The sequence below is a fragment of the Podarcis vaucheri genome, assembly GCF_965113315.1.
Source record: "Podarcis vaucheri genome assembly, chromosome: 9".
Lineage (NCBI taxonomy): Eukaryota > Metazoa > Chordata > Lepidosauria > Squamata > Lacertidae > Podarcis > Podarcis vaucheri.
Genome location: NC_138767.1, coordinates 41662925 through 41689213, shown reverse-complemented (window position 1 = coordinate 41689213; position 26289 = coordinate 41662925). Strand labels below are relative to the sequence as shown.

The window sequence follows — 26289 nt, the reverse complement described above, 5'->3', positions numbered from 1 at the left end:
TTACTCTGTATTTTACTTTGTATTTTACTCTGAAATCTATGGATAAAGGGCGATATACAAATTTAATTAAATAATAATAATAATAATAATAATAATAATAATAATAATAATAATGTTAGCAATGGTCCTATGGCTCTGTGGCTTCAGTTTCAGAGCATTTTTGTTCACAAACCTCCGAGCTCCTGATTATAAAATCACTGAAAGGCGTGACGTCCCGTAGGTGTTTCTATGAGAATGGCTAATGGGAAGAGAAACAGAAACATGGGGGTTTGAAGCGCATCCTTCTCACGCGCTTCCCTGCAAGTCCTACGGGGACTCGCTCTCTAGCCAGGCGCATATGGCATACGGCAAGGGCATGAGGCTGCCGCCACACCGACTTGAGCCATCAATTCATCTCTCTCCGGTTCTCAGCCCCCTTTGCCACGTGCGGGGTTCCCGTTTCGAGCGGGCAGCCCTCCAGTGACGCCATCAAGCGAGCGCCCGGCACTGGGTGGAACCGAAGAGGTTCCGCCCTAAACGCTACCCCGCGCAGGCGCGGCAGAGGGAACAGCGCGTCAGTTCCGGCGCGGCGAAGGCAAAGCACCGGAAGTGGCGCCTTCTTGCTAACGGGCCTGCGTCCGGCGTCGGTTTTGCCGCGGTTTTCGCTGAATGACCAGGTGGTTGTAACTGAGGAGGCTGGCACCATGGTGGAGGTAAGAGGGCGGGGGGGGGGGACTGCCGAGGCTCGTGGCGCGACGAGTTGAGGGCCGTTTCGCTCCTTCGCGCCGCTTTTTTTTTGGGGGGGGGGGCTCAGCTGCGCGAAAATTAGACCCTTTGGAATCAGCTGGATGAGGCAGTTGCTTGTCTTCGGTTTGGGTCTGCCTTCCTCCAACGCCGGCTGTGCCTTAGAAAGGGTCGAACCGGAGCTTGTGTGTGCCGGCGAGAGTGAGGAGCTTGGAGAGTTGCGTTCAAAAGCCTTCCCGATGTTGGCTTGGAGGAGGGTTTTCACACATTCAGGGTGTCTTGCAGGCAGTCATATAGTAAGCGTGAAACGTGAAGGTAGTCATGGAAAAGATCGATAACGAGTGTTGACTTGCGGAAATGGCCAAAATTTAACTGGGAAGGTCAGAAATCGAGACGACAAGAATGGGAAAAGTTTATAGTTTATTTACAAGACCCCTGTAAGCAGGTTAAAACACTGGCAAAACTGTAATCACACTTGTCAAGTAACAGAAAGTGTGGATAATTTAGAAGGACAAAAATTTGGGTAGATATTGATACACAGTTGTAAATATAATCATTAGGACCCATGGAAGGGATGGGGGAAGTCAGGAGATTCAGAGTAATCTCAGTACTGTATTTGGATTTGGAATTGTTTTTTGTTACATGTTGTACCTTTTAAAAATCAAATATATATTTTTAATAAAAAAATGAGTGTTGAGTAGACTTAATCACACTTCAGAAATAACACTTCATGGATTCCATCAGTACACGAAGTAGCCCCTCATTCTGGCATTTGAACATGTCTTCTGAGTAAGAAAAAATTGTTCATTTGAAGAGTGTATGCCTTGTATGCAGAAGGCCTCCCAGTCAGTCACAGACCTAAAAAGCATCTTTGGTAACAGGACTAGGAAACCAGAAATGTCTGAGACCATGGAGAGTTACATCCATAATAAGCAGTGCTGACAGTACAGGCTATATGCATAGTGTTAGTGTTTTTCCATTTCCTCGGATACTGAGTTTCTTTCCCCCCCTCAAAGGTGTTTTTTTACACCCAAAAATAAATAACACTTGGTGAACTTTTGTTTGCTTACTCGTGAAAAGTGACAGGAAAACTGCATTTTCTTTTTAAAACTAGGGCAGTAACGTTGGGAAATCCTTGTGCCTGGTCTGAGCTTTATTGATGTGCTGTGCTTACAGGCTCATAATCTTTTTTAAAAAGCTGCAATTATTCCCAGATCTACAGTGGTGCCCCGCAAGACGAATGCCTCGCAAGACGGAAAACTCGCTAGACGAAAGAGTTTTCCGTTTTGGAGGTGCGTCACAAAACGAATCTCCTATGGGCTTGCTTCGCAAGATGAAAATGTCTTGCGAGTTCCTGCGGGTTTTTTTTCCTCCCCCCCTTTTTCTAAGCGCCAAGCCGCTTATCAGCTGATCCAATAATCCGCTAATCCGTCAATGGGCTTGCTTCGCAAGACGAAAAAACCGCTAGACGAAGAGAATCTTTTCGTCTTGCGAGGCACCACTGTATTTCCTTGTAAAATAAGCTGTCTGTAAGGCACACACATACTGCCCAAGTGCTGTTCTTTTTTTATTCCTCAAATACCTGACTGAAAACACAGGTAAGGCAATAAGAAGTGGAACACTGTTGTATCCATCTTGCCTGTACACATGCGTAGAGGGATGCTGCTATTACATGCTGGGTTATGCTTGTATGGGGCCCATGTGAGATAATTATCCCATGATAAACCATGTTTGTGGATGAATTAACTGAACAAAGAGTTCTAGAATATTTAGCTTTTCTGCATTTTGCTACCACTCAAACAAAAGTATTCACTGAAGAGCAGGGGAAGAAGTTTGTGTGATATCTAAGTTACTATTTATCCAGATCACCGCCAGCTTCTAGGTTTCAGAGCCTTCTTTCCAAGTACTAAAGGTACTGGTCTGGTCTTATTCGCATGTCAAGTTAAGCCAAACTGTGGCTTAGGATGCCAATTAAGTGGCCCTGCATTAATACAGGAATGCTAGTCTCCATCTTGCAACAGTGCAGCCAGAGGTCTTAACTTTACATGGGTGCAAAAGCTGTGGGTGTAGTACTGTGCAGGGTCTTGCACAAATTGGGTTTGATGGCAGAGGGACAGTGCACCTGACAGCTGTCCATTTATGTCAGATTTGGTATCTCATTTTGCAGCCCTGAAAAGTTTGAAAGTTTGTCTTGAAGCACAAACTCTAACCAATACAGAGCCTTGTAGGATAAACAGTATAATGCACCTTTCACCAAAGTGGCAAGAATATGAATGACACGTCTCACAGACATGCAGCCTCTACATCCACAATTTCTCTGTGTGTTAGAACATGGGAGTCATTCCCAAACAACATGGGCCAGCAAAGAGATTTGGGGAGCATAAAGTGCATACAGAACATTAGTGTTAAGGGAGAAGAGAGAATGGAGGATAGGATAAGTAAATGCAAGTGACCATTTTCCTAGCTGGAGAGTAAAATCAGGTTGGCAAAATTGCTGTTAAGATGTTTAAAAGAGGCAGAGATTTTATTTATGGTGTAATGGAGTATGGAAGCAAAACAGTTTCATCTGCATGGTGAACGGCTATTGAAGTAATGACTGCATGATACTAAATAACATTCTTTGTTATTAAAAGTAGTTGGGGTTTCATGTGTGAACCCAAATACTTCCATGCATCCATATATGATTTTGGGCGTGAATGGGTTTAGTAGGTGCTTTTGTTAAGGAATAACTGACTGGAACAAATGTGTACACCCCAATTCCACTGCATTCGAGCATGCATCAGTTCCTTGGTCTTTTATTCATCATTTGTTAGTTATAGCTGCTTTGTCACATAAACAAGGTAGGAAATTTCAGCACCACCAATGTAATTGACATTGGCTTCCCAGTGTAGGATAATAGTAAAAAGCAGTTTAATGTGGCCTTTGTATTAACATTAGCATGCTAGCCTGATCAACCAAGCAAGTAATAGTTGATTGGAGCCAACAAAAAATGAGAAACAGTTCTCTGACTGGACGTGCAGAAAGCTAATGGATCATGTTTAATGTTCTGTAAATAATGTCCTCACTCTGTTTGTTTTTATCCAGTTTTACAATGACAATAAATTTAGGGGAACTCTGGCCTCTAAATGTATATGAAAGGTGACTTGCCAGAAAGGAAGTGCAGAGCTTTTATGTTTGGATTTACACCCAGTTCACCCTAGGATGGAAAACAGACTTTTGACCAAAGCATTAGTCTAATGTCTTTGATCTTGACACTCCGGAAAGGAAGAAAGTTAACTTAATACTTCATTTGGAAAGTTCAGTCATAGTTTTTAGCACTTAGCAGATTCTGTTGCAGAGTAAACAGGTACTTATTAGGATGGGGGCAAGAGCTATGTTCCCTTTTCTCATTTGTTTTTGGTACTTTGCCTTCTTTTTGAATGGGGGTAGGGAAAATGAGCTACACTTGTTCTAAAGGAGAACAAAATAAAGTCAAGCTAGCCATGTATGCATAAGTACTGTTAGTCTAATACCCTTTATTGGACTCAATTAGAACATCACAATACTAGTGAAAGTAACATTTATGGGTTATATTTTTCTAAGTACACATACTACTGCAAACTATTTTTAAAAACATTTTACATTTTAGTCGCTGTTGTACTTCTGTTTATTTCTAGGACACATTTCTTTTATATACTGTAAATTAAAACAAAACTAGAATTGCATAACAATGTTAACAAGCAGCTAAAAATACATACCAAAGAAGTTCACCAAAACAAAGTATTTAGTAAACATTATTATTTAGTAAAGATGTATCAAGTACATACATACTTACCGTAGTAGATAGTTAAACACAGTGAATTGTATCCAACTCAATTATGCTCAAAATAGTCCCATTGAAATTTTAATGCTACAAATACAATGCTCAGGTCGATCGCGATCTACTGGTAGATCCCTGCGAGGTTTTGCTAGATCGCGGTCAATCTCTGGTCCCCTTTCCTTAGCGTCTCTAAAACTGACTCCTGCCCCGCACCCTCGTCCTGCCCTCCATTATTGTTTGATCTCTGGAAGGTAAGACGGAGCTTTCTTTGTGTTGCTGTTTTCTTTCATAGTGATCTTTTTGTGAATGACTTTACCCCTTTTCCCCTTGTCTTTAACCCCCCCAAAAAATGGAAGTCCCCCCCAAAAGCTATATTTTTAACCCATAAAAACTTTGAGCTGAACCCCCCCCCCCAAAAAAAACGGGGGTAGATCACCGCCAGTTTTTAATTCTGAAAGTAGATCACAGTTTCTTGAGAGTTGGCCACCCTTGCTTTAGGGGAAGGAAAGGTCTCTCATGTCATCATGCTGAACTTCAGACCTGAAAGAAGTATTTTGTGTTTTCTTCTGTCTACTCCCAAACTTGGCAAGTTATGAAGACTCTTACCATTTGCCTCTTCTGACTTGGGAGGGAGAAGGCTGATTTCTCATATAGTGTTTATGTTTGAATCAGATAGAAGGGTATGAGATTTCTGTCTACTCTAGAGATCAGGAGAAATGAGAACCTTTCTTGAGTTATCTGACATGTGCAAAGGACTTGAGGAATAGACGTGGGTGGGTGGGTGGGTGGGTGTCAGTGCTCGTCAATGTTTGTTGAGCATTTTTAATGAAATAGGTGTTGCTAAAGATGTGTCTGAAACTTTTCTTCCCTTTAGGAAGTACAAAAGCACTCTGTGCATACCCTTGTTTTCCGATCTTTGAAAAGAACTCATGACATGTTTGTGGCTGACAATGCAAAACCAGTATCATTGGATGATAGGAGGTAAGGAGGATTGCCAGTAAACTATTGGTACTTTTGAAGCTACGAACCAGTCTAGAATCTTAATCCATTACTCAGCAACCCTATTCCATAGTATCACAGTTTCTATTTTGAAATGAACTAGTTCTTGAGGGCTTAGAATCAACATTGGATTGTGTTTACAGTGATGGAGGAGGAAGTTAAAACTCGGCTGTGTACCCAACTAATCCTGTGTTTATATCACCAGCTGAATTTATGCTGAAGTTTCAAAAAAGATTTGGTGGGATATGCATAGTCAGAAATGCACCGTCAAAAAACAACAACAAAAACAGAATGGGGCAGATTTGCTTAAAATTTGTATACTGTATGCCAGTTCAGGTGTACAGATGCAAACTTAGAAACTGAACTGCGTCCTCCTGGCAGTGGAACAGATGTCATTGGTGCAGAACTATCCCCCTTCTGCAGCCTTCTGGAACCCCTAAAACCTGTTCTGGAAGTTTGTGGACCCTCTGTAGCACATCTGGGCAGTGTGTGGAAGCTGTAGGGGGTAGGAGAGGAAGGGATGTTATGTCTCAGAAGCATGGCACTGTATTAAGTACAATACAGTACTTAATCTCACTATAGTACAGTACAATCTCACTATAGTGGGAATAACTGTGACCAGGTGATCTGTGTGCCTGTTCAGCCTGTAGTCCAGGTACTAACTGTTGAAGGGGGAGGCCCTAGCTCTCCGTTTTTAGATTTATTTATCCTTAACCTGGATTTTGACTGGGCAGCCAATTAAATAGAGGGCTTTCCTTTATAAACTAGAGCCTATGAACACCTAGGGTGTAGTAAAATCTAGAAAATTGTAACATTCCTGTTTGCTGGAATATTTATCTAAATACTTAGCATACTGCATCCCAGTATAACTCCACAAGAACATCAGAACTGTTATCAGAACTCCTAATTGTATATCTTACTTAAAGCATGAGTTTGTTATGATAATACAGTGCATCAAAAATATACATGTACTAAAGTGTTTTCTCACGCAGCCACAAAGTAAAGATGGCCGTTAAACTTCGTACAGAGTACGGTTCTGTGCTTCACATGCCTGTATTGAAAGAAAATGCTCGAGAGAAGGGTGCCCATGGTGTGATTGATTCTTATGGACATAAGCAGTATCTTCAGAATCAAGGTATGGCTACAGTTATAATTGTATAAACCTGAGTATAGACATTTGGGCCGCACTTGCAGTGAAAGAATTTTGCTGCACTTTCAGTTACAATGTGGTTACACAAATGAGGACCCTGGATTATTATTTTTTTCTCTTTATTTCCTTTTCTTCTGTCATGGACCCAAGGCAGCATACATGTGGTTGACAAAGACTTGGCATGTGCAAGTGCATATTAAATATTTATAGAACAACACGTCAGAAGACTTTGAAGTTTTTCTTCTTCTTTCACATAGAAAGTCTTTGTGTATCTGACAGTGGCATTGGCACATGGCCTGATCTGTGACTTGCCATGATGTAGCAGCTGGTGATCTTTATCCTAAGTATAGCTTGCTAGTGCAGAACATGTTATCATTAATTATATTTATATCTGACTGTGTTTATTAATGGTTCATTGATATAGTAAGCAAGACATTTAATAATACTCAAATAAACAAAAATGGAAATAAATGCCACTGTGCCAGAAGAATGAGTGGGAAAATGTGAATTCCTAAGTTTCTTGTTAAGTGTATAAGCAGCGCATAATTCATGTGCTTGCAAGGTAAACAGTACTAGCAGTTCTTGTTATGTGCAAATTATAATGAAAATTGTACAAAGGTGTGTTTAGGAATTCAAGTAATTATCTGTTTACTATAATATTTATTAAAGTAATAATCAACAAATCTCTTGAGAGCCAGTGTGCTGTAGTGGTGTAGTGGTTAAGAGCGGTAGTCACGTAATCTGGGAAACCGGGTTCGTGTCTCCACTCCTCCACATGCAGCTGCTGGGTGACCTTGGGCCAGTCACACTTCTGTGAAATCTCTCAGCCTCACTCACCTCACAGAGTGTTTGTTGTGGGGGAGGAAGGGAAAGGAGAATGTTAGCCGCTTTGAGACTCCTGAAGGGGAGTGAAAGGCGGGATATCAAATCCAAACTCTTCTTCTTCTTCTTGCTCTTTAGGCGATGATGATGAATATTTGATAACAGGGACACATCCATATCCCCCTGGACCTGGTAAGATTTTGAACAAACTATTTGGGTGAAATTGAGTGCAATTTTAGTATATACTGTATTTTTCGTTCTGTAAGACACACCAGACCACAAGACGCACCTAGTTTTTGGAGGAGGAAAACAAGAAAAAAAATATTCTGAATCTCAGAAGCCAGAACAGCAAGAGGGATCGCTGTGCAGTGAAAGCAGCAATCCCTTTTGCTGTTCTGGCTTCTGGGATAGCTGTGCAGCTTGCATTCGCTCCATAAGATGCACACACATTTCCCCTTACTTTTTAGGAGGGAAAAAGTGAGTCTTATAGAGCAAAAAATACGGTATATTTTCCCCAGGAAGATGCCACTAATGATGCAGTGCTTGATAGTCACTGTCTCTTAACGAAGCTAGAGGATACAATACCAAAAATAATTGGATGCAACTTATACATGCAAGTCACACAAGTAATGTTTACTGAAGTGTGGTTTGCACCTACCTAATGAGTTCTTACATGTTATAGTGGAAGTGCACTGGGCAAATTTTGAAATCGTTAAGTATCTTTCATTATTCCATCACTTCTTGAAATGAAGGAGATGCACTTGCTCTTAGACATTTGGTTATTAAATCTTTGGATATTGGCTAAGAGATAGGATGGTCCTGGAAAATTGGTGAATGTGTTCCCCCCATTTTTCGGGGGGGGGGGGCCTCCGGGCCTTAACATATCTAGCTGCGCTGCTGTTTAGTGAAAATTAACAGGGAGTATTTCTCTCATGGAACACTTTGAACCTAAGAATTTCATAATTTAAACTCAAATTATATATATATATATATACACACACCCCCACACACATTGGAGCTTAAGTTGTTGTTAAAGTATCTAAAGTGTCCAAAAGAGCATTACAAGTTGTCCAGTATACTTAGGTATCCAGAGTATCACGAGTTATATTTTTTTTACCTGCATTATAGAGAACTATAGTTTCAACCTGCTCCAAAGCGAGAAAATGGACTCTTTGAATTTTAAAAGTCAGTTTAGCCCTGTTAAAATCAGGTAAAATTAAATCAACTGAAATCCTTAGATCTGTAGAATTAAATACATATGATCAATAATGACTAGGTTTTGAGGGATGGCTTTTGTCAGCAAGAATAGATTGATCAGGATTTAGTTGGTAACAAAAAGTAATTAAGATTTGTCTTAACTGTGTGTATTTTCTCTTTTAAAAGGAGTGGCTTTGACTGCAGACACTAAAATTCAGAGGATGCCTAGTGAATCAGCAGCTCAGTCATTAGCTGTGGCGTTGCCACCTTCTCAGTCCAAGTAATTACATTCCGTTAAAAGTAAAATTATTCTGTGTTTTAACCGATGATTAACTGTTTTTAACTGATGATTTTAGCTGATGAAGTTTTCATGGAAAATGCAGTGTAAAGAACAGCTATTTAAATCTGTATTAATGGAAACAGAATAATGTGTTCAGTCTGAAACTGAGCTTTTGGATTTTTTCATTGATATAGCTTCATTTGTTTTTCTATATTGCTGAAATTTAAGAACTGAATGTTGTCTGATGAGATGGATTGGAATTACTGTGGGAGCCTTTTCCTTGTACAATTGATCAGCATTTTTTTGTTAGTTCTGATTACCTCTCTGTGGAGGTGAGATGAAAAAGGGAGCTTTGGATTAGGGAGTGATGTGAAGACAACGGCATATGTTTTCCATTTTTGAGTGAAGTCTTTGTGGGACCTTCTGGTAAAAGCTAGTTTGCAAGGATTTGAGCAGTGAGCCACAAAGTCCTGGTTCAGATTTCACCTGTACCCACTAACCATGCAGTTTACTAATCATGTTTACTTATAATGAGTCCCGTTCAATTCAGAAGGACTTCCTAGTAAGCGTGCTTAGGTTTGCAACCTAAATGGCTGCCTCTTCAAAACCTCAGCCCTTCATCTGCAGTATGGAAGCAATAATTCTGACCAACCTTACAGGACTGTTTTAAGGACACTTTTTGTATTTTTTACATTTACACGCACAAGATTTTGTCAGTTACTTGAAAAGAAGCAACTGAAAAAACAAGCATCTGCTAACACTTTGTAGGATAATGTATCTTCACTTTCTCTGCCTCACATCCACTCCCCCTGCCTTTCCAGAATGGAATCAAATCGAACTGCTTCTAGCGTTGGTGATATATACAGACATGCTGGAATTCCTGAGCGCTCACAGCCTCCAGGTTTGACTCTGGTAAGCCCCGTTAATTGAAAGCCTCTGATGGAGATGCAGTAAATTTACCAAATTGGATTCTTAACAGTGACTTTGTCGGGAATAGGGTTGTGACAGAATGACACTGCATAACCATATAAGGATAGCAGAAACTTATTGGGGCGGGATGGAATATTTGTTGAGTGTAGTTTTGAAATGTCTGTTCCTTTTATAGGCTATGATGGAAGCTGGTGGGAACAAAAATTCTGCATTAATGGCAAAGAAAGCTCCGACAATGCCAAAACCACAATGGCACCCCCCATGGAAGCTGTACAGAGTAAGTAGGAAATAAGTTGCAAGGATGAATCTCAGGATAAATTGATTGCTAAGCACTGGCAGGCTCAAACTTTAGGTTCAAGCACCCCCACTTCTGCTCTAGGGCAGTCTAGAGCATGGGTCAGCAAAATAAGGCCAGATCAGGCCCAATTGCCCTCTGGATCTGGGACGGTCTTGGAATCGCCACTTGGATTGCCATTTCCCCCCGGGCGCCATTTCCCCCACACCGCGACGGCACCTTCTCCCTGCCCTGTGGAGGAAGGGAGCTGGGCTTTGATTGGTGCGAGCCAATCCAAAGCCTCGCCACCCGCACAATCCATCTTATTTTATAACAGTCCATCTCATTTTGTAACAATTACAGGTTATCAGTGGACACTTAGGTTGGGTGAGATGTATTGCAGTAGAACCAGGAAATCAGTGGTTTGTTACTGGCTCTGCTGACCGAACTATAAAGGTAAGAGATAGCAAAGAACTGAAAAATCACTGTGTGCTGCCATTGGTGCTATTTTAGGTGCTGTTAAGTGTTTCATGACCAGCATAATTTATTGCCCATCTTTCTTTCTGTTACCTAGAATTTTAGTTGCACCAGTGTACCGGAACTGGAATTAAATAAAAAACTGAATTTTCAGACTTTATAATTCTGTTTAGAGATTAATTTTGTACCCTGCTTAGGTCTTTGAGATGTTGGACTCAATTAAATAAACAGTCTTTGATGTCTTAACTTTTGCAAGATCATCAAAACATTTGTTTCTCTTGCTTCAGATCTGGGACCTTGCTAGCGGCAAATTGAAACTATCTTTGACGGGGCATATTAGTACAGTTCGGGGTGTAATTGTGAGTGGACGGAGTCCATACCTTTTCTCTTGTGGAGAAGATAAACAGGTGAAATGCTGGGACCTTGAATATAATAAGGTAAGTGAAGCACATTGGCAGCAGCTGAAATCTTATTAGTAATTTAATTCATGGAGCATCCTGTTTTAACTGAAATATGTTTGATTTGTAGGTTATTAGGCATTACCATGGCCACCTGAGTGCTGTGTATGGCTTGGATTTGCATCCAACAATAGACGTGCTTGTAACATGTAGCAGAGATTCAACTGCACGTGTAAGTAAAACAGATAGATCTGTGATGTATTAGATCTGTCTCTTCTTATGTAAGATAATGCTTAAACAGGTTTCCTGTCTCTTGCCAATTTGGATTCCATTTCAAAAGGTACAAATCCTACTCACCCTCCCTGGTTTAGGGTATGTGATTTGGTCAGATTTAAATCACGCAATGAAGACTGAAACTTGGCCTTTGAGCAGGAATGTATGGCACTCCCTGTATCTTACATGGACATAGTCTCTGTTTAGGCAAAGTGGGGTATACCACCATATGTGATATATGCTGTGAATATATGTGTGCATACCTGCTTGTCAATAATGTGTTGCTACAGGAAAATACAATTCTGTGTTCTTCTGTCTTATTCCCATTAAAAATAAATACAAATAATGTCACAATGTAGGGAAAATGTCACATGTGTGAATCAGCTCTTCAAGGCATATATGCCTCCTGCCTGCCTGCAGTTTAGTGAACATTTAATACTTGGCCGACAGCTTCAGTTTCCATCCTAGTTTATGTGTTTCATTATCTTCAGGGGCATTAGGATGGGTTGTAACAGATACCTTTGTATGAGTTAAATTTTTGAAGGCTTCCTGTGGCCTAAGAGTTACTGCTTTGGCTAGTTCAGTGTGGTATCTGCCACAGCGGAATACACAAATTGTGAAATGATTTAGGGCAGTAATTCTTAAATGCTGGGCTCAAGTTCACAAGAAGATGAGGGAAGTTTGATGATGAAAGGCCAGGCTGCTAACAAGTAATACTGGAACTAATAGGTGAGCAGAGGAAGAGTTGGCCTTCCACATCAGGAGAGACCTGAGTGATACATGCTTTTGTCATTGGTTTTGATGGTGGATGGTGCATTTATCTGTTCTAATTTGCTTCTAACCTCCCTAGATTTGGGATGTGAGGACAAAAGCGAGTGTGCATACATTGGCAGGACACACAAATGCTGTGGCGACAGTGAAGTGTCAAGCAGCAGAACCACAGATCATCACAGGTATGGTGGAAGTTGTTTACCAAATGCATACAGCATATCCAGCAATTCACTGTTACAGTCAGCTGGAGTATAGGGGAGGAAAACTGCCGTTCCAATTCCCAGAATCCCTTTGGCAACATATTGAGAACCAGAAGGCAACTGATTTGCAGCGATGTTGTGATTTGAAGATGGTAGAATATGTAGCCCATTTTGCTGCTTGATTTTTACTGGAAATTAGCAGTGGGAGTTTTTACAATGTGTTGGTGGTAATCCACTAACCAATAGGAATCTATTTACTTACAAACGTGTATACAGCAGATAGAAGGCCTTTTCAGAAAAGAAGTACCTTGGCTCTTTGAAAGTTTGACTATTGGATAATCCTAAGTCCCCCCAAGACATTGAAATGCAATTTAAGGTAACATTGATGCATTTGATGATGCCTTCTCTGCAGGGATTCTCAGAAGTAGAGTTGTAATTGTGAAACTTGGAAGTATAACAAAATTGGAGCATGTGATTCTTTAACATACAGGCAGTTCAGATACTTATCCTACCCACATGCCTTTCTACAATCTATTGTTATTATTTTGTATTTACAGGAAGTCATGATACCACTATACGACTCTGGGACTTAGTGGGAGGAAAAACACGGGTCACTTTAACCAATCACAAGAAATCAGTAAGAGCAGTAGTACTGCACCCAAGACAGTAAGATTTTTTCAGGTTTTTTCCTGTCCTGTTAATGTAATGTAATACATATAATAATATTATATTATAACTACTATAACTGCAACAATGTATATTATTGAAGAAAGTGGTAAATTAAATTGTTAATCAGATATAGTAGTCTTTGGTTAACTGAACTTCCAATACTTGCTAACATACACCTTGTTACAGGTACACCTTTGCATCTGGGTCTCCGGATAACATCAAACAGTGGAAATTCCCTGATGGAAACTTTATCCAGAATCTTTCTGGTCATAGTGCTATTATCAATACACTAGCTGTGAATTCAGATGGAGTTCTGGTTTCTGGAGGTAAATGAGAATTTTAGAAGTAGCTTGAACAGGAACAATTCCCCCCCCCCCCATATTATTTACTGTAACATGCTGTCTGCAGGGCTGACTTATGCAGACAGTTCTGAAACATTGAATAGCTCAGAGGTCACCAGTCCATTTTGATTGACTCCACAAATGTATTGAAAGAGCTTTGGGTCCCAGACTATTCAAAATACTGTTTTTAATTAGAGCAAAGCTTTCCAAATTGTATTTCAACACATTAGTGTGTTGGCGTCGCACGAATGCTCCCTGCTTCTCTTGGGGCTAGAAAGGGGTTAGTTAAACCACTGGTTTGCTAGTAAAACTGAATTACTGTGTCGTGAAATGATGCATGTCTAAAAAATGTGTCACCAAGAAAATTAGTTTGGAAAGCTTTGGTTTAGAGCAGGCACCCCCAACCTTCGGTCCTCCATATGTTTTGGCCTACAACTCCCATGATCCCTAGCTAACAGGACCAGTGGTCAGGGATGATGGGAATTGTAGTCCAAAACATCTGGAGGGCCGAAGGTTGGGGATGCCTGGTTTAGAGCCATAAATGAACTTGGTCCAAGTATGTTGAGGGTAGTAATTGGAAGAATTCTTGTTCCAAATCCCAACTTTATCTGACATTTGATGGAGATGAGGTGCAGGGCCTTCTAAATGGTGGCGCCTGTGTTTTACTATAGACTGCAGATGGCAAGCACAATCTTAAGAAACATCCCCCATTTATCTTACATAAGACGAAATGCCTCTTCTAAACTGATGCCAGCTATGACATCTGCATGCATCATCTGAAAGCACAGTATACTTGCTTCAGAACTACTTGCAAACCAACACAAGTTTAACTAATTGATGAACTGATATGCTGTCATTCTATGAATCTTTCCTGGGAGAATAAGCTCCATTGAACTCAGTGGGGTTTGCTTCTGAGTAAATGTGTATAGGATTGTGCTGATAGTACTGTTGCGATTACATAGAGTAAGTGGGGGGGGGGTATAATAAAAACATTAAAATGAATTTGGGCTGTATATTGAATTGTAAAGCATGTGTAACACTGATTTTGTTTTTCAGCTGACAATGGTACAATGCATCTTTGGGACTGGAGAACTGGGTATAACTTCCAGAGAGTACATGCGGCTGTACAGCCTGGATCATTGGACAGCGAATCTGGAATATTTGCATGTGCATTTGATCAGTCTGAAAGTAGGCTGCTTACTGCTGAAGCTGATAAAACCATTAAAGTCTACAGAGAAGATGATACTGCGGTATGGAGAATCATATTCTTTTTCGCCACATATTTTATATATAAAACTAGGTTTTAAGATACTCTTAGGACAGAGATTCTGGAAGCATTATCCCTAAACGCTGCTTACTGCTAGAGTGATTACACATTAGCTCGGGCAGCCGGCCTACTTCAGCAGCAAACGCATCTCAGGGGATGGGAAAATGTAATAAAAAAGCAGTCACTACAAATAGAGGGCAGTTAGGTTGCTTGCCTGTAACTTTCTAACAACAATGGAATAAAATAATTTCTAATTCCATTTTCAGCCTGAACAGGGTAGATTTTTAAAATTTGTTAAAAAGAAGAAAGTACTATGCATTTATTCAGAGCAGAAAATGCTTGATACTAGTTTCACAAGATTACAAAAGGACGTATAGATTTGGAGATGGCTGCTGCATTTTAAAAGCAGACAAGTATTTCCTTAGCCACACTGATTATCTGTGACACTTAGAGCACAATCCTATGCATAGAAAAAAGTTCCACTGAATTCTTGTTACATGTGTGTAGGTTTGCAGCCTATTATCTGTTGTGCAGAGTTCTGCTTCATTACTTGCTCCAACTTAAGACTATCGTGGCAGCAGCCTTCTGTCCATTATTATTTCCCTGTAGATCAAACTAGGCTTGTTTTACAGGGGAGAAAATCACTCTTGAATTTTTTATTGGGAACCTTTGATCAAAGGAAACTGTGAAATATTTTCTGTTGCTTTATTTTCTACTTTTAAACAAAAGCTTGTCACTGCATATCTTGATTGTATGGTGCATTTGAGCCACTTAAATAATTATAGTAGATCCAGTAAACAAATCTACTTGTGTCGTCATCTCCACACATTTGATGCATTGATCTATATTACACTCCAGCTGTGAAATGGGATTAGTGGCTTATCTTACCAGGGCTTTTAATTGATAAATTCTAATGCTTGTGTGCAGAAGTTGAAAGAAACACACAGTGGTTTCCAGTTCTGCTGCCTCCTCTGCCACCGGATACCACCCATAATAAATATTTATTGATATGGTTATGTATATTGAACCAAACTGATAACTTTTACCCTCCTGTCGATGGCAATATTTTTATATTGTTCTCTTAACTTCAGCTGGATCAGTAAACTTAGTTCATCAAGAGTGTGATTTCATAGTAAAATTCAATGACACTGATCTTATTAAACATACTGACTTTAACACAAGCCGGAATTCCAATATGTGTTTTTTTTTTCTTTTAAAAATATTTCTAGACTGAAGAAACTCATCCTGTCAGCTGGAAACCAGAAATCATCAAGCGAAAACGATTTTAATGAGAATCCACCTGAATAGCTGTGCCATAATCCTGACTCTGACTACAAAGCCTGAACTCTCCTCAAGTCATTGCTTTGTTTAGTTTGCAGTTTTTATATTATATATGGCTTCCCTCTAGGATATTATCCTCTCTGATCCCAGGAAATCAGCTGCAGATGTTACGCACATCTGAAGAAGTGAAAGTTTCTTTTAATAAAATGGTAATGTGCTGGTGATCATAGTCACCCAGTGTGTGCATGTCATTCTATGTGGGCAGAAGGTGGTGTGAATCCCACCTGCTCTTTTCTTGTATCCCTCTTCTTTCCCCCGAGGAAAAAAAACAAAACTCCTGTTTGGTACTTGATCCTACGGCACCAAATAGTAAAACTGTTGGGGGGGGGGGGAGCCATTGTAAAAGTGATTTATGTCCTTAATACAATGTGCTACTTCATTGAGCTGTAATGCAATAAAATATAAATTTCTTTTCCAGTTTGTTCTTGGGCGTTAACAACTAAAATGCAGAACTGTGCTCTTGTATGTTGTACGTGTGGTTCTGTTTCAGAGCAATGGTTTTGACCATCTCGTGTCAGAATCCTACTTAAAAATTTAATGAAACAACCTCTTTAAAATGCTTTCTGATGAGTGTCTATTATTTGATTCTCTGTAAAACTTTTAAAACACAAGTCTTTTTAACACTCTACAGACGAGGTAGAAGAGCATCTCTGAAATGACACAAGCTTTTTGGCTGAGATCAAAAGAGTCTTCTGAGTGAGTGGAAATGCTTCCACTTGCAATTTTGCTTTCTGACTAGGGCCGGGTGATATATCAATATATGGTCCAAAACCAATTTGAAGCTCACATCGTGATAATTGTTTCATAATATTTGAGCAGGCAATATATCGCGAAGCATAATGTGTGTAAGGGCTAAGTGATACCTGGCTTTCACCATCGCGATAACTCACCAGCTAAAGGTTGCAGTGTACCACAATGTCTGAAATAAGGATGGAATTATACAGAGGTGAACAGGACAATGTCCAGGCAACTGCTGCTACTTAAGAGGTCTAAAATGTATAAATGACAGTATTATCAATCACCACAAAGTCAGTTTCATCAGCAGGCAAGCCAAAATGCATCCCAATAGGACTTTTGGTTTGGGGCTTGGCTACCAAATGGTGGCATGTAGGACAATCCAAAGTACATCAATGAGTCATAATGAATACAAATCTGGGACTGCCAGATTGCCAGCAGGCCTCCTAGGTGGCAAAAGTGGCAGCAGCCAGGAGGTGGCAGAATTAACAACAGCGGGGAAGGGGCAGAAGCAGCGGCAGCCTGGCACAATAATCTGCAGCCTGCAAAGCCTCGCCACAGCAGTAGGCAACAGCAGCCTGTGAGGTCTTGTAGTGGGGGCAATAGTGGCCTGCAAGGCCTTGTAGTGGCAAAAGCGGCAATGGCCTGCAAGGTCTTGTCATGGCAGTGACAGTGACAGTGCCTTGTGAGGCCTTGCAGTGGTGGCAGGAGACAGTGGCAGAAGCAGAGGTGGTGTGCAAGGCCTCACTGAGGCAGGCTGCCAGCTTCTGCCACTTACTCCCGCTACCCTCAGGAGGACTTGCAGGCTGCCACTACTACTTGCCACTGTGGCGAGGCCTCGCAAGCCCCACTGTTTGTGTGGCTATGGGGCCTCGCAGGGTGCCACTACTATTGCCGTCACCATTGCCAGCATATTGCAATATTCTGTTACTGCCGCAACCCCCCCCCCCCCGGCTAGGTCTCCACCACGAGGATTTGCAGGCCACTGTCTGGCACTTCTGCTGCCAAATCCTGTCACCACTGTGAGGCCTCACAGGCCAATGCTGTTACTGCTGCCACTCTTTGGTAGCCAAGCCCAAAACCAAAAGTCCTGTTAGGATGTCTTTTGGCTTGCCTGCTGCTGAAAGTGACCATGAGGTGATTGATAATATAATTTATCAGTTTTAGCCCCTAAGTAGTAGCAGTTGCCAGGACATTGTCCTCTTCATCTCTGCGTAGTTCATAGCTGTCAAGTGTCCCTTATTTGAAGGGACAGTCCCTTATTCCAGCGCCATGTCCCGCTGCTGTCCCTTATTGATGGATGTCCCTTAAATGTCCCTTAAATGATGTCCCTTAAATTTCAAAGGAAGCAGCTCCTCTCCCTCCCTCCCTCCCTGCCGGCCAGGGAGGAGGGAGGCTCCAACTGTGTTGCTTGGCTGTGTTGCTCACCCAATAAGAAGTCCAAGAACGACTGGGGAGTGGAGCTTGCATGCCTTGTGTGTGGCTAGTTAATGCAAGCTGAGGGGTTTTTTGAATGCTGGATGCCATTTTGTTGCACGTGCTGCTGCAAACTTTGCAGTGCAAAGCCAGGCCGGGGAGCCATCTTAAGTTGAGGCTGCATAGGCCTTGTGGTGCATGTGATTCAGATTCTATTCAGTTGAACCTCTGGTTACAAAGTTGGTTGGGCAGTGTTCTCAAAGCTACCAGCATGAGTTTGACCAGACTGCAGGAGGACAGGAAAACTGGAGTGCCTGGAACAGGTGAGGCTGCAGGTCCCTTATTTTGGCTGCTGGTCCCTTATTTTCAAATCTGTAAGTTGACAGCTATGGCGTAGTTCCTTATTTCAGATACTGTGATATATTGGTATATCGCCATGTTTAGCTGGTGATATATCCCCATATTGAAAACCAGTTATCGCCCAGCCCTATTTCTGACTGCAGTTCTGCACGCATCATTGAGTCCTGCTTTGGGGTTCTTGTGACCTTTGCGCACAGCTTTTCAGAGGATGGAAGGGGCTGCATTGGAACAAATTGCTAGAAAAACCACTGTGTGCCAACATAACACTTCGGGTTTTGCCTTCAACTTGGAGAGCCCTCCTAAGGTATGATTTAGGTGCTTTGTTCTAGTCTTGCACACTTTTTTGTAATGGGTTGGATATCTTCACTTACACTGTTCCAATTGCATTTACAGGATTATATATGACACGTATTTGTGTACATAGAAATTTAATATTGCCAGTGAAATACTTGGTTTCTAATATTGGTTGTTATCAACTGAAGTCCCATAAAACCACAAGCTAGTGTTAACTTACACATGAATTGTCTATTTTGGAAAAAATGTTCTATTACAGTTAGGTATTGCAAGTGTGTGTTAATGTAATTATGATGCAATTTAAACAAAAGTTTGACCTCGTGAAATAGCGTTTAATTTTCTCCCCATAATCTTCACAGTGGTGTAAGTGCCAACTCCCTGGGTTAATACAATTAAGGATGTTTAATGCCAAATAGACATATTTATGGTGTGGTGTGCAAGTTTCATTAAAACATATTAAACAGCTCCATGGCTGCACCATAAGATCAGCCAGGGACCTAATTTGAAAAACTGCTCAATTGGTTAGCTCCATTTGGATTCTCCTGTATGTGCACGATAACATCTGCTCATGGAAGAGCTATAGTACATTTCTCATCAGAGCATTATGTCAGGAAAAAAACAGAATAAAAATATATTCTACTGCTTGTGGAAACGTGCAGTATGCTCTAAGTTCCCGGTTTCATCATACAGTATGTGCACAACCTGTAGCAAAGATTTGCAGAATAGTGCTAATGGCTATGCACATGGTTTCTCATATACTTTATGAAACAATTTCTTGTAATATGTTGAGCAATCTGATACCTAGTTTTTAACTAAAATTGGTTGTATTCCAGTTGGAAAGACTAGAGCATTCAACTAATTGCTGCTTGGCTGTTGTACTTTGTTGAACAAGTCAGTATATGGTAGTGTTTCAGAAAGTAACCACCTTTTACACACTGTTGGGACTCTGCTCCAGAAACAAGAGCCTGATCTGATCCTTGGATCTCAGGCAAAATCTTTGTGCTTGGTTTTCCTAAAAGGCTCACTAAACAAGCCCCAGCATTTTGTTAGTCTGCAACTGATCAACAAACACCACGGGTGAACGGAGATTAAAAGAAGATAGAAAAGTGCAGACCAGGAACTCAGTCTTGATGGTGAGCAGCCAATTAGTTCCTTGGGCAAATGTCAACATTTGCCAATACTTTGTAAACAGCTTTAATTATGAAACCTGTCAGATGTGAAAGATCAGGTGCACCATCATGGCACGTTTTAATAAAACAATCTGATAACGTTTGTCAGGATCAGATTGTGAGTCATAACAACAAAGGCCTAGTATCAGAGAAATCTGCTCTGCCAGCACAGCAATTTATAGAATCAGCCAATTGTGTTTTGGAGGCTGGAGTAGAATTCTGGGCCATAGAAATTTGGAGTGATAGCAGTACCCAATATTTCAGTGGGCTTTCTCTTGAGTACTGTTTGGTTGGCTGCAGCAGATCGTAACAGAGCTCCCGTCGCAACAATTAGTGATGTCCCGTTGGCATATAATAGAAGAGCTGTTACCATTTATGAACTCAGCCTATAATACTTCAGAAAGAATAGGAGGTATAAAAATCTTGGGCAGCTTTGCTGTTCCATAAATTGTTCTTTGTCCTTCAGATTGAAAACGTGTTTTTTTAAACCAAGCCAGTATTAAAACAAGCTTCATATGGTCAAGATTACTGACTCCAGGGGTACATTCAATATTACAAGTCTGCACACATTTCATTAAGTTTTAGAAGCAGAAAAGCTTTTGCCCCTTGCAACATGACAAATAGGAAACTGCAAATAATATTCCTGCGTATTTTAATAATATTATAAATGTCAGCAGTTGCTTTCACAAGGAACTGAGTGGCTCAAATATAGGCCTGAGGGAGGAAATGCAAAGAGCAGGTGTTGGAGAACAATGCTTACTTATTTGAACTTTTAATTAGTATTTTCAACAATCTTATTTACATTCACACTGTGGAAGGTGGTGATTAGAACAGTGATTTCCCCAGACAATAGTTTGGCACCACAGCCAGGAGAGCCATTATCGCTGCCAGCTAAGGATGCCTCTAGAAACACCTATGGATGCAATCCTAAACACACCTAAGAAAATAAACTCCGTTAGATACAGCAGAAAATTTAAGTAAACATGAATAGGATAGCACTATATGGCAAAGGGACTGCTAAGCCAGCAACAAATTTGGTGCAATGACAAAATAAATAATTCTTAGATGCCAAGATCCAAATTTGGGGCAAGTACTCTGGTATCCCAGCAGAGATTTAAAATCACAATATGCAGCAAAGTAAAGTATGAAAATATAGGTTATTAGACCTTTAAAATATACTCTTTAAAGTGAGTTCCAAAAATGTTCCCTTAAAAGTTTGTTTCTAAAGTTTCCCTCTTCCTCCAGCATGGGGGGGGGGGACCCACACTTTTGGTATGTTAAAAAATGGTTTACTTACAAACTCTTCAAAGGTCAGATTCATGTGCTTCAGAAAAGTTGCACAGGCAGTAAACTTAGTTCAGTTACAAAGTGGCAAAAGCTGCTAAATTATTGGTCTAGGAACCTGAGCGGCTTGTAAAAGCCGTGCAGCTAGAGGCAGCAACTCAGAGCTCACACACTGGATCCACATGTAGACTGAGGGTGAACAATAGACTTGATTACCTGTTTCCAGAATTCTAGATTAAGTCTGGCAGGACTCTGTGGTATTAACCCCTTCATGCAATTAATTAGATTTAAGAATGTTGGTTAGATGAAGCTGGTTATCCCATAGAAATAAGTGTTGGCACAGAACAATGCTGTTGGCTCTAATAATTTTTCTTGCCTGTTTTTGTGCTTAGCAGTTTCTGTCAGATAACAAATCTGGAATGCATTTTGTATGTTTTGCTCTTTTGTTAACTGATACAAGTGTGGAAATTTAGAAAGCTCCATGTTACTTCAGAGTCAGAGCTTGTTAAGTGTATTTCAAATTGGAATCAGAACTCCTATAATTTCCTCTTATCTGGTAGCATGTACTGTTCTAAGTGGGTAAAATTTCCTTTCCTACCAACATGACTTAAAAGGGTTTTGTTTTTGATATTGTACATAACTATAAGAAAGGAAAACAATTTCTTGTAACATAATTGCAAGTTTTATGTGACTGATTAGGATCATAAAGCTTCAAAACAGGATTCTGGTATATGAAAACATGCAGTGCGGATTAGAGTGGGGATGTTATCATTTGTTAATGGAAGATTGGGCAACAAAACTAAATATTTTGCGTGTTAAGTAAAATATGAATATTGTGTATTCTCTGCAACTTAATCACAAATAAAAATTTAATTACTGAAGCATGCGTGTGTTTCTCTTCAGAACTCAATCCAATTAATTTATTATGTTCATGTGCAGACCTATGTCATGGTTACATGTAAATAATGCAGGAAATGAGTTCACTCTCCGGAATATGCATTTTTTTCCAGAAGGGGAAATGGGTTTTATGTTTCTTAAATAGATGCAAATATAGAAAGAGCCTTGGATCCATTCAACATATTTTGCATGTCAAAAAGGGTCTTGGAGAAATAAAAGTTGAAACAGCGGCAACTGTACGGCTTGGAAAACATACTTTGCAGACTTCTGCAACTTGTGATAATGGCTTAGGGTCTGCTGTTTAGATTCATCTACCTGAAACTCGTCCATGTCCCTGAACAAATACAGATTAGAACTGGATTGGCTGAGATTTCTCAGTGGTGGCATCTTGTTTAAAGAACAGCAGGGGTGGGGAACCATTTTGGCCCAGTGTGCCAGATTTTTATCATGTTGGCAGGCAACCTTTGACAAGGTGTGTGGAAACACCCACCTAACAAACTTGGGGTCTGCTGGGGTCCAGGGAACTACTGCGCAAAGCAGGATTGAATTCTCTGTGCATCAGTTTATAAGCACTAGGCTCATTCCTGCTTTGTGCAAGGTTCAGGCATGCCAGACACTTCCCAGCTGAGACCTGGCTGGCATGCCCAAATTGAACTGGGTGGAATTCCCTGACTTCCAGTTTGTTACCTGGGGGAAAGAGCCAAAAGTAAAATTTCACATACAGTGGTACCTCAGGTTACATACGCTTCAGGTTACATACGCTTCAGGTTACAGACTCCTCTAACCCAGAAATAGTACCTCGGGTTAAGAACTTCGCTTCAGGATGAGAACAGAAATCGTGCTCTGGCGGCACGGCAGCAGCAGGAGGCCCCATTAGCTAAAGTGGTGCTTCAGGTTAAGAACAGTTTCAGGTTAAGAACGGACCTCCGGAACGAATTAAGTACTTAAACTGAGGTACCATTGTATAAGGAATTGACTAGGTCATAAAATATACATTTCTAGCTTCCGCAAACCACAAACTTTTCTCCTTTGGGATAAATTTATTCTGCACATCACATTGATAGGAACAAAATTTGTATCTACTTTGAAGCAGCTGCTTTTAACAACACAATCAACTCATTTTGGAAGATTAAATACCTGAGAACTAGAATGCAAGAGTAGAATTTTTGAGGTATAGATTGCCCAGTGAGCTGTTTATAAATTCTTTCCTTGTGCTCTCTTATTCCACCTTGTTAGCCTTTTAAATAACTATTATACAGGTCTGATCCAAGCTGTGTTGCTATTCCAGACTCTTATGCCTGTCATGGATTCCTCATACTGGATTATACTGACCCAAAGCCCTGTTAAATCACCATGCCAGTATTGGCGGCTCGACCAAATTTGAGAATGCACCCCTGCGTTCAAAGGATCAAGCAGGACTTATCACCAAACACAATAAGCAATATTTGCAGTTGGCACACAGTATTAGATAGAACTCATCCCAGCGCACTCTTGTTTATGCTGGCTAGCCAGCTGGAAAAGCACCTGTGCGACCAGCCATCATCAATTGCAACTGCTGACAGAGAAGAGCTTTGCTAGCACTACCCTTTCTCTGTTGACACGCTCTGGTTGGCTAGAAGGGCCCTCTTGTCTAGCATAAACACCATGCACTGATAGAGAAGAGAAGGCAGCTTCCTCGCTAGCCAGAGTAGAAATATAGTGTTTTCTGGGAGTATCAAGTGAGCACAGGGAGACAGCTGTGGGTACCACGCAGCTTGCCCTGCACCCCCTAAGCCAGCCTGCTGCCCTCAAGCAGTGGCGTAGCGTGGGGGGTGCCAGGGGTGCCGGCCGCACCGGGCGCAACATTGGGGGGGGCGCGTTTGGCCGGCCCTCCTCGAGGAAGCAGGAACCCCACTGTCCTCGGACCTCCTCCGAAGGCTGGCGGTGGGGTGGAGAGACCTCCTCCCGCCGCCAGCCTTCGGGTGGCTGTCCTGAAGACTTGTGGTGGGAGCAGTGGTGTAGCGTGGGGGGTGCAGGGGGGCCTGCTGCACCTGGCGCAGCATCTGGGGGGGGTGCGGAAGAGACTCGAGTGCTAAAATCCATGGGTTAGGGGGCGCAAATTACTTGCCTTGCCCCGGGTTAGGGGGCACAAATTACTTGCCTTGCCCCAGGTGCTGAGAACCCACGCTACGCCACTGCCCTCAAGTGTTGTGGTGGCCACTGGCTAAGGCTGAAGAAATAATTGAACTGCCAGCCTGGTTAGCTTCTGGACAGCCAGAAAAATATATTGGCCCAGCCCTGGTTTGATGTCTTGCTTAGACCAGTGGTGCTGGCGTCTACTGAGGCTGATAGGGCAGAAGGCAAGGAGACCAACAATAGGGGGAGTAGGAGTAAATGATGTGCAAAGACAGCTCCTTCTGGTTTTGTTCTACAATGGGCAACACTGAGACTAAGGAAGAGGAGGAGCTAAGTACTTTGAGGAGGCAGGCAGGTGGGGGCAGTTTGCTGGCCAAATGAGGTTGGTGGGGCTGTGACCTGTTTGCCCTAATGCCACAACCTCTGCTGGCTTAGACTCTGCTTGGAGAAATGGAGGAAACCTTTTGGTTTATGCCAACAATTTGACTCAATTTCTTGTAAAATTCTTGCTTTGTTGTTTAACAGTAAATTGCATTAATTTTGAGAAGCTAAAAAAAAAAAAATCCAGGTCATTATATATACCCAAAATTTCTCTGAATCCTGGTGCATAATAGTCAAATAAGTCTTTAAAATGTTTTGCAGTTGTCTTCTAATTAGACAAAAAAAACCATCTGTTCTCTTGCTGATTAGGAAAATCCCCTTTTATGCTAAATTAGTATGTCCTTGCATGGAAAAAATGAAAGAAAGTGACAATGGAAAATTTCACTTTAAATGCTTTGCTAAGTACTAACTAAAGAATACTGTAGTTACAGAGTGATAAAGGAAAACACTTAATAGCAATTATTCAAATTAAATTATGCTTAGTAGACCAGAAGCTTCCCCATAAATGTAAACATAATTCGTTTGAAGTGAACTGAACCTGTACACAATGAAGAGAAGACATTTGCATAGGATCAGAAGTGATTTGGGACACTGGTAAAAAAAACAAGAGAAAAAAAGGTGAGTATATTGGCAAGCTTTTGATATGATATACACAGACAGGTCTTCAGGATGGCAGATGAAAGTGTGACTCTCCCTGTTCATGCCTTCTGTGCAAGTTAACTGTTCATTAAAAAGGTCTAACTGGAATAATTTTATATACTCTTTCACATAGTTAAACTGTGGGGTTCAGTCCTACAAAGAAGGGATGGTCACCAACTTGGCTTTAAAAAAGATTAGATAAATTAGATAAATTCATGGAGGATGAGACTACCCATGGCTACCTGTCATGAGACCTCCACCATCAGAGACAGTATACTTCTGTGCAGGGCTGGTAGGGAGAACATGGCTGCACTCAGCTCCTGGTTGCAGGCTCTGACCCCTGGACGGTTAAGTCCAGTCAAAGGCGACTCTGGGGTTGTGGCGCTCATCTCGCTTTCAGGCCGAGGGAGCCAGCGTTTTGTCTACAGACAGCTTTCCGGGTCATGTGGCCAGCATGACTAAACAGCTTCTGGCACAACGGAACACCGTGACGCACAGAAATGCCGTTTACCTTCCTGCCACAGCAGTAGCTATTTACCTGCTTGCACTGGCTTGCTTTTGAACTGCTAGGGTGGCAGAAGCTGGGACACAGCAATGGGAGCACACCCTATTGCACACAGGAATTCGAACCACCGACCTACCGATTGGCAAGCCCAAGAGGCTCAGTGGTTTAGACCACAGCGCCACCCATGGGCCCTTGGTGTGATCCAGAAAGGTTTTTATTATGTTAACAGATTGTGTAGTTTGGCCCTGACTATCCTACTCATTTGGGTCACAAAGTAGGAAAAAGCTGAACAAGTCTCACAAGAAATGGAAGAGTTAAGGTTTGGTGATTTGAACAGGACATGTCAAACGTTACTAAAATCCCTACACACGGACAGACCTCTATGTGCACACAGGTTCTGTGCTGATATGTGTGTAACAGTCCCACATCCCCATCCTTCTCGTGTGTGTGCCGAGATGTTACTATTGTTGCCCAGCGTTTAAATAAGCCAAAGCTAAATTAGGATAAGCACTGAGGGTAATTTCTTTTCAAAGAGGTTACTTGAGAGCAATGTTTGCCTAAACCGATGAGTTATAATGCTGCA

The 26289-nt window shown here is 41.3% G+C and overlaps 1 protein-coding gene and 1 long non-coding RNA gene across 2 annotated transcripts; one reads left to right on the top strand and one right to left on the bottom strand.

The window, feature by feature from the left end:
* Window positions 1-545: 545 nt before the first annotated feature.
* PLRG1 (pleiotropic regulator 1) lies at window positions 546-16328 on the top strand. Its single transcript, XM_082237693.1, has 15 exons — window positions 546-692; window positions 5397-5503; window positions 6514-6656; window positions 7632-7685; window positions 8877-8970; window positions 9792-9882; window positions 10076-10177; window positions 10538-10630; window positions 10939-11088; window positions 11180-11281; window positions 12173-12275; window positions 12851-12959; window positions 13149-13288; window positions 14360-14553; window positions 15800-16328. Exons 1-15 carry the CDS (start codon window positions 684-686, stop codon window positions 15857-15859), a joined length of 1551 nt encoding a protein of 516 aa, XP_082093819.1. The 5' UTR covers window positions 546-683; the 3' UTR covers window positions 15860-16328.
* On the bottom strand, window positions 16100-22045 carry LOC309540727. Its single transcript, XR_014223434.1, has 2 exons — window positions 18672-22045; window positions 16100-17846 (listed from the first exon to the last, which is right to left on the bottom strand). It is a non-coding gene; the product is annotated as an uncharacterized lncRNA (long non-coding RNA).
* Window positions 22046-26289: the final 4244 nt, after the last annotated feature.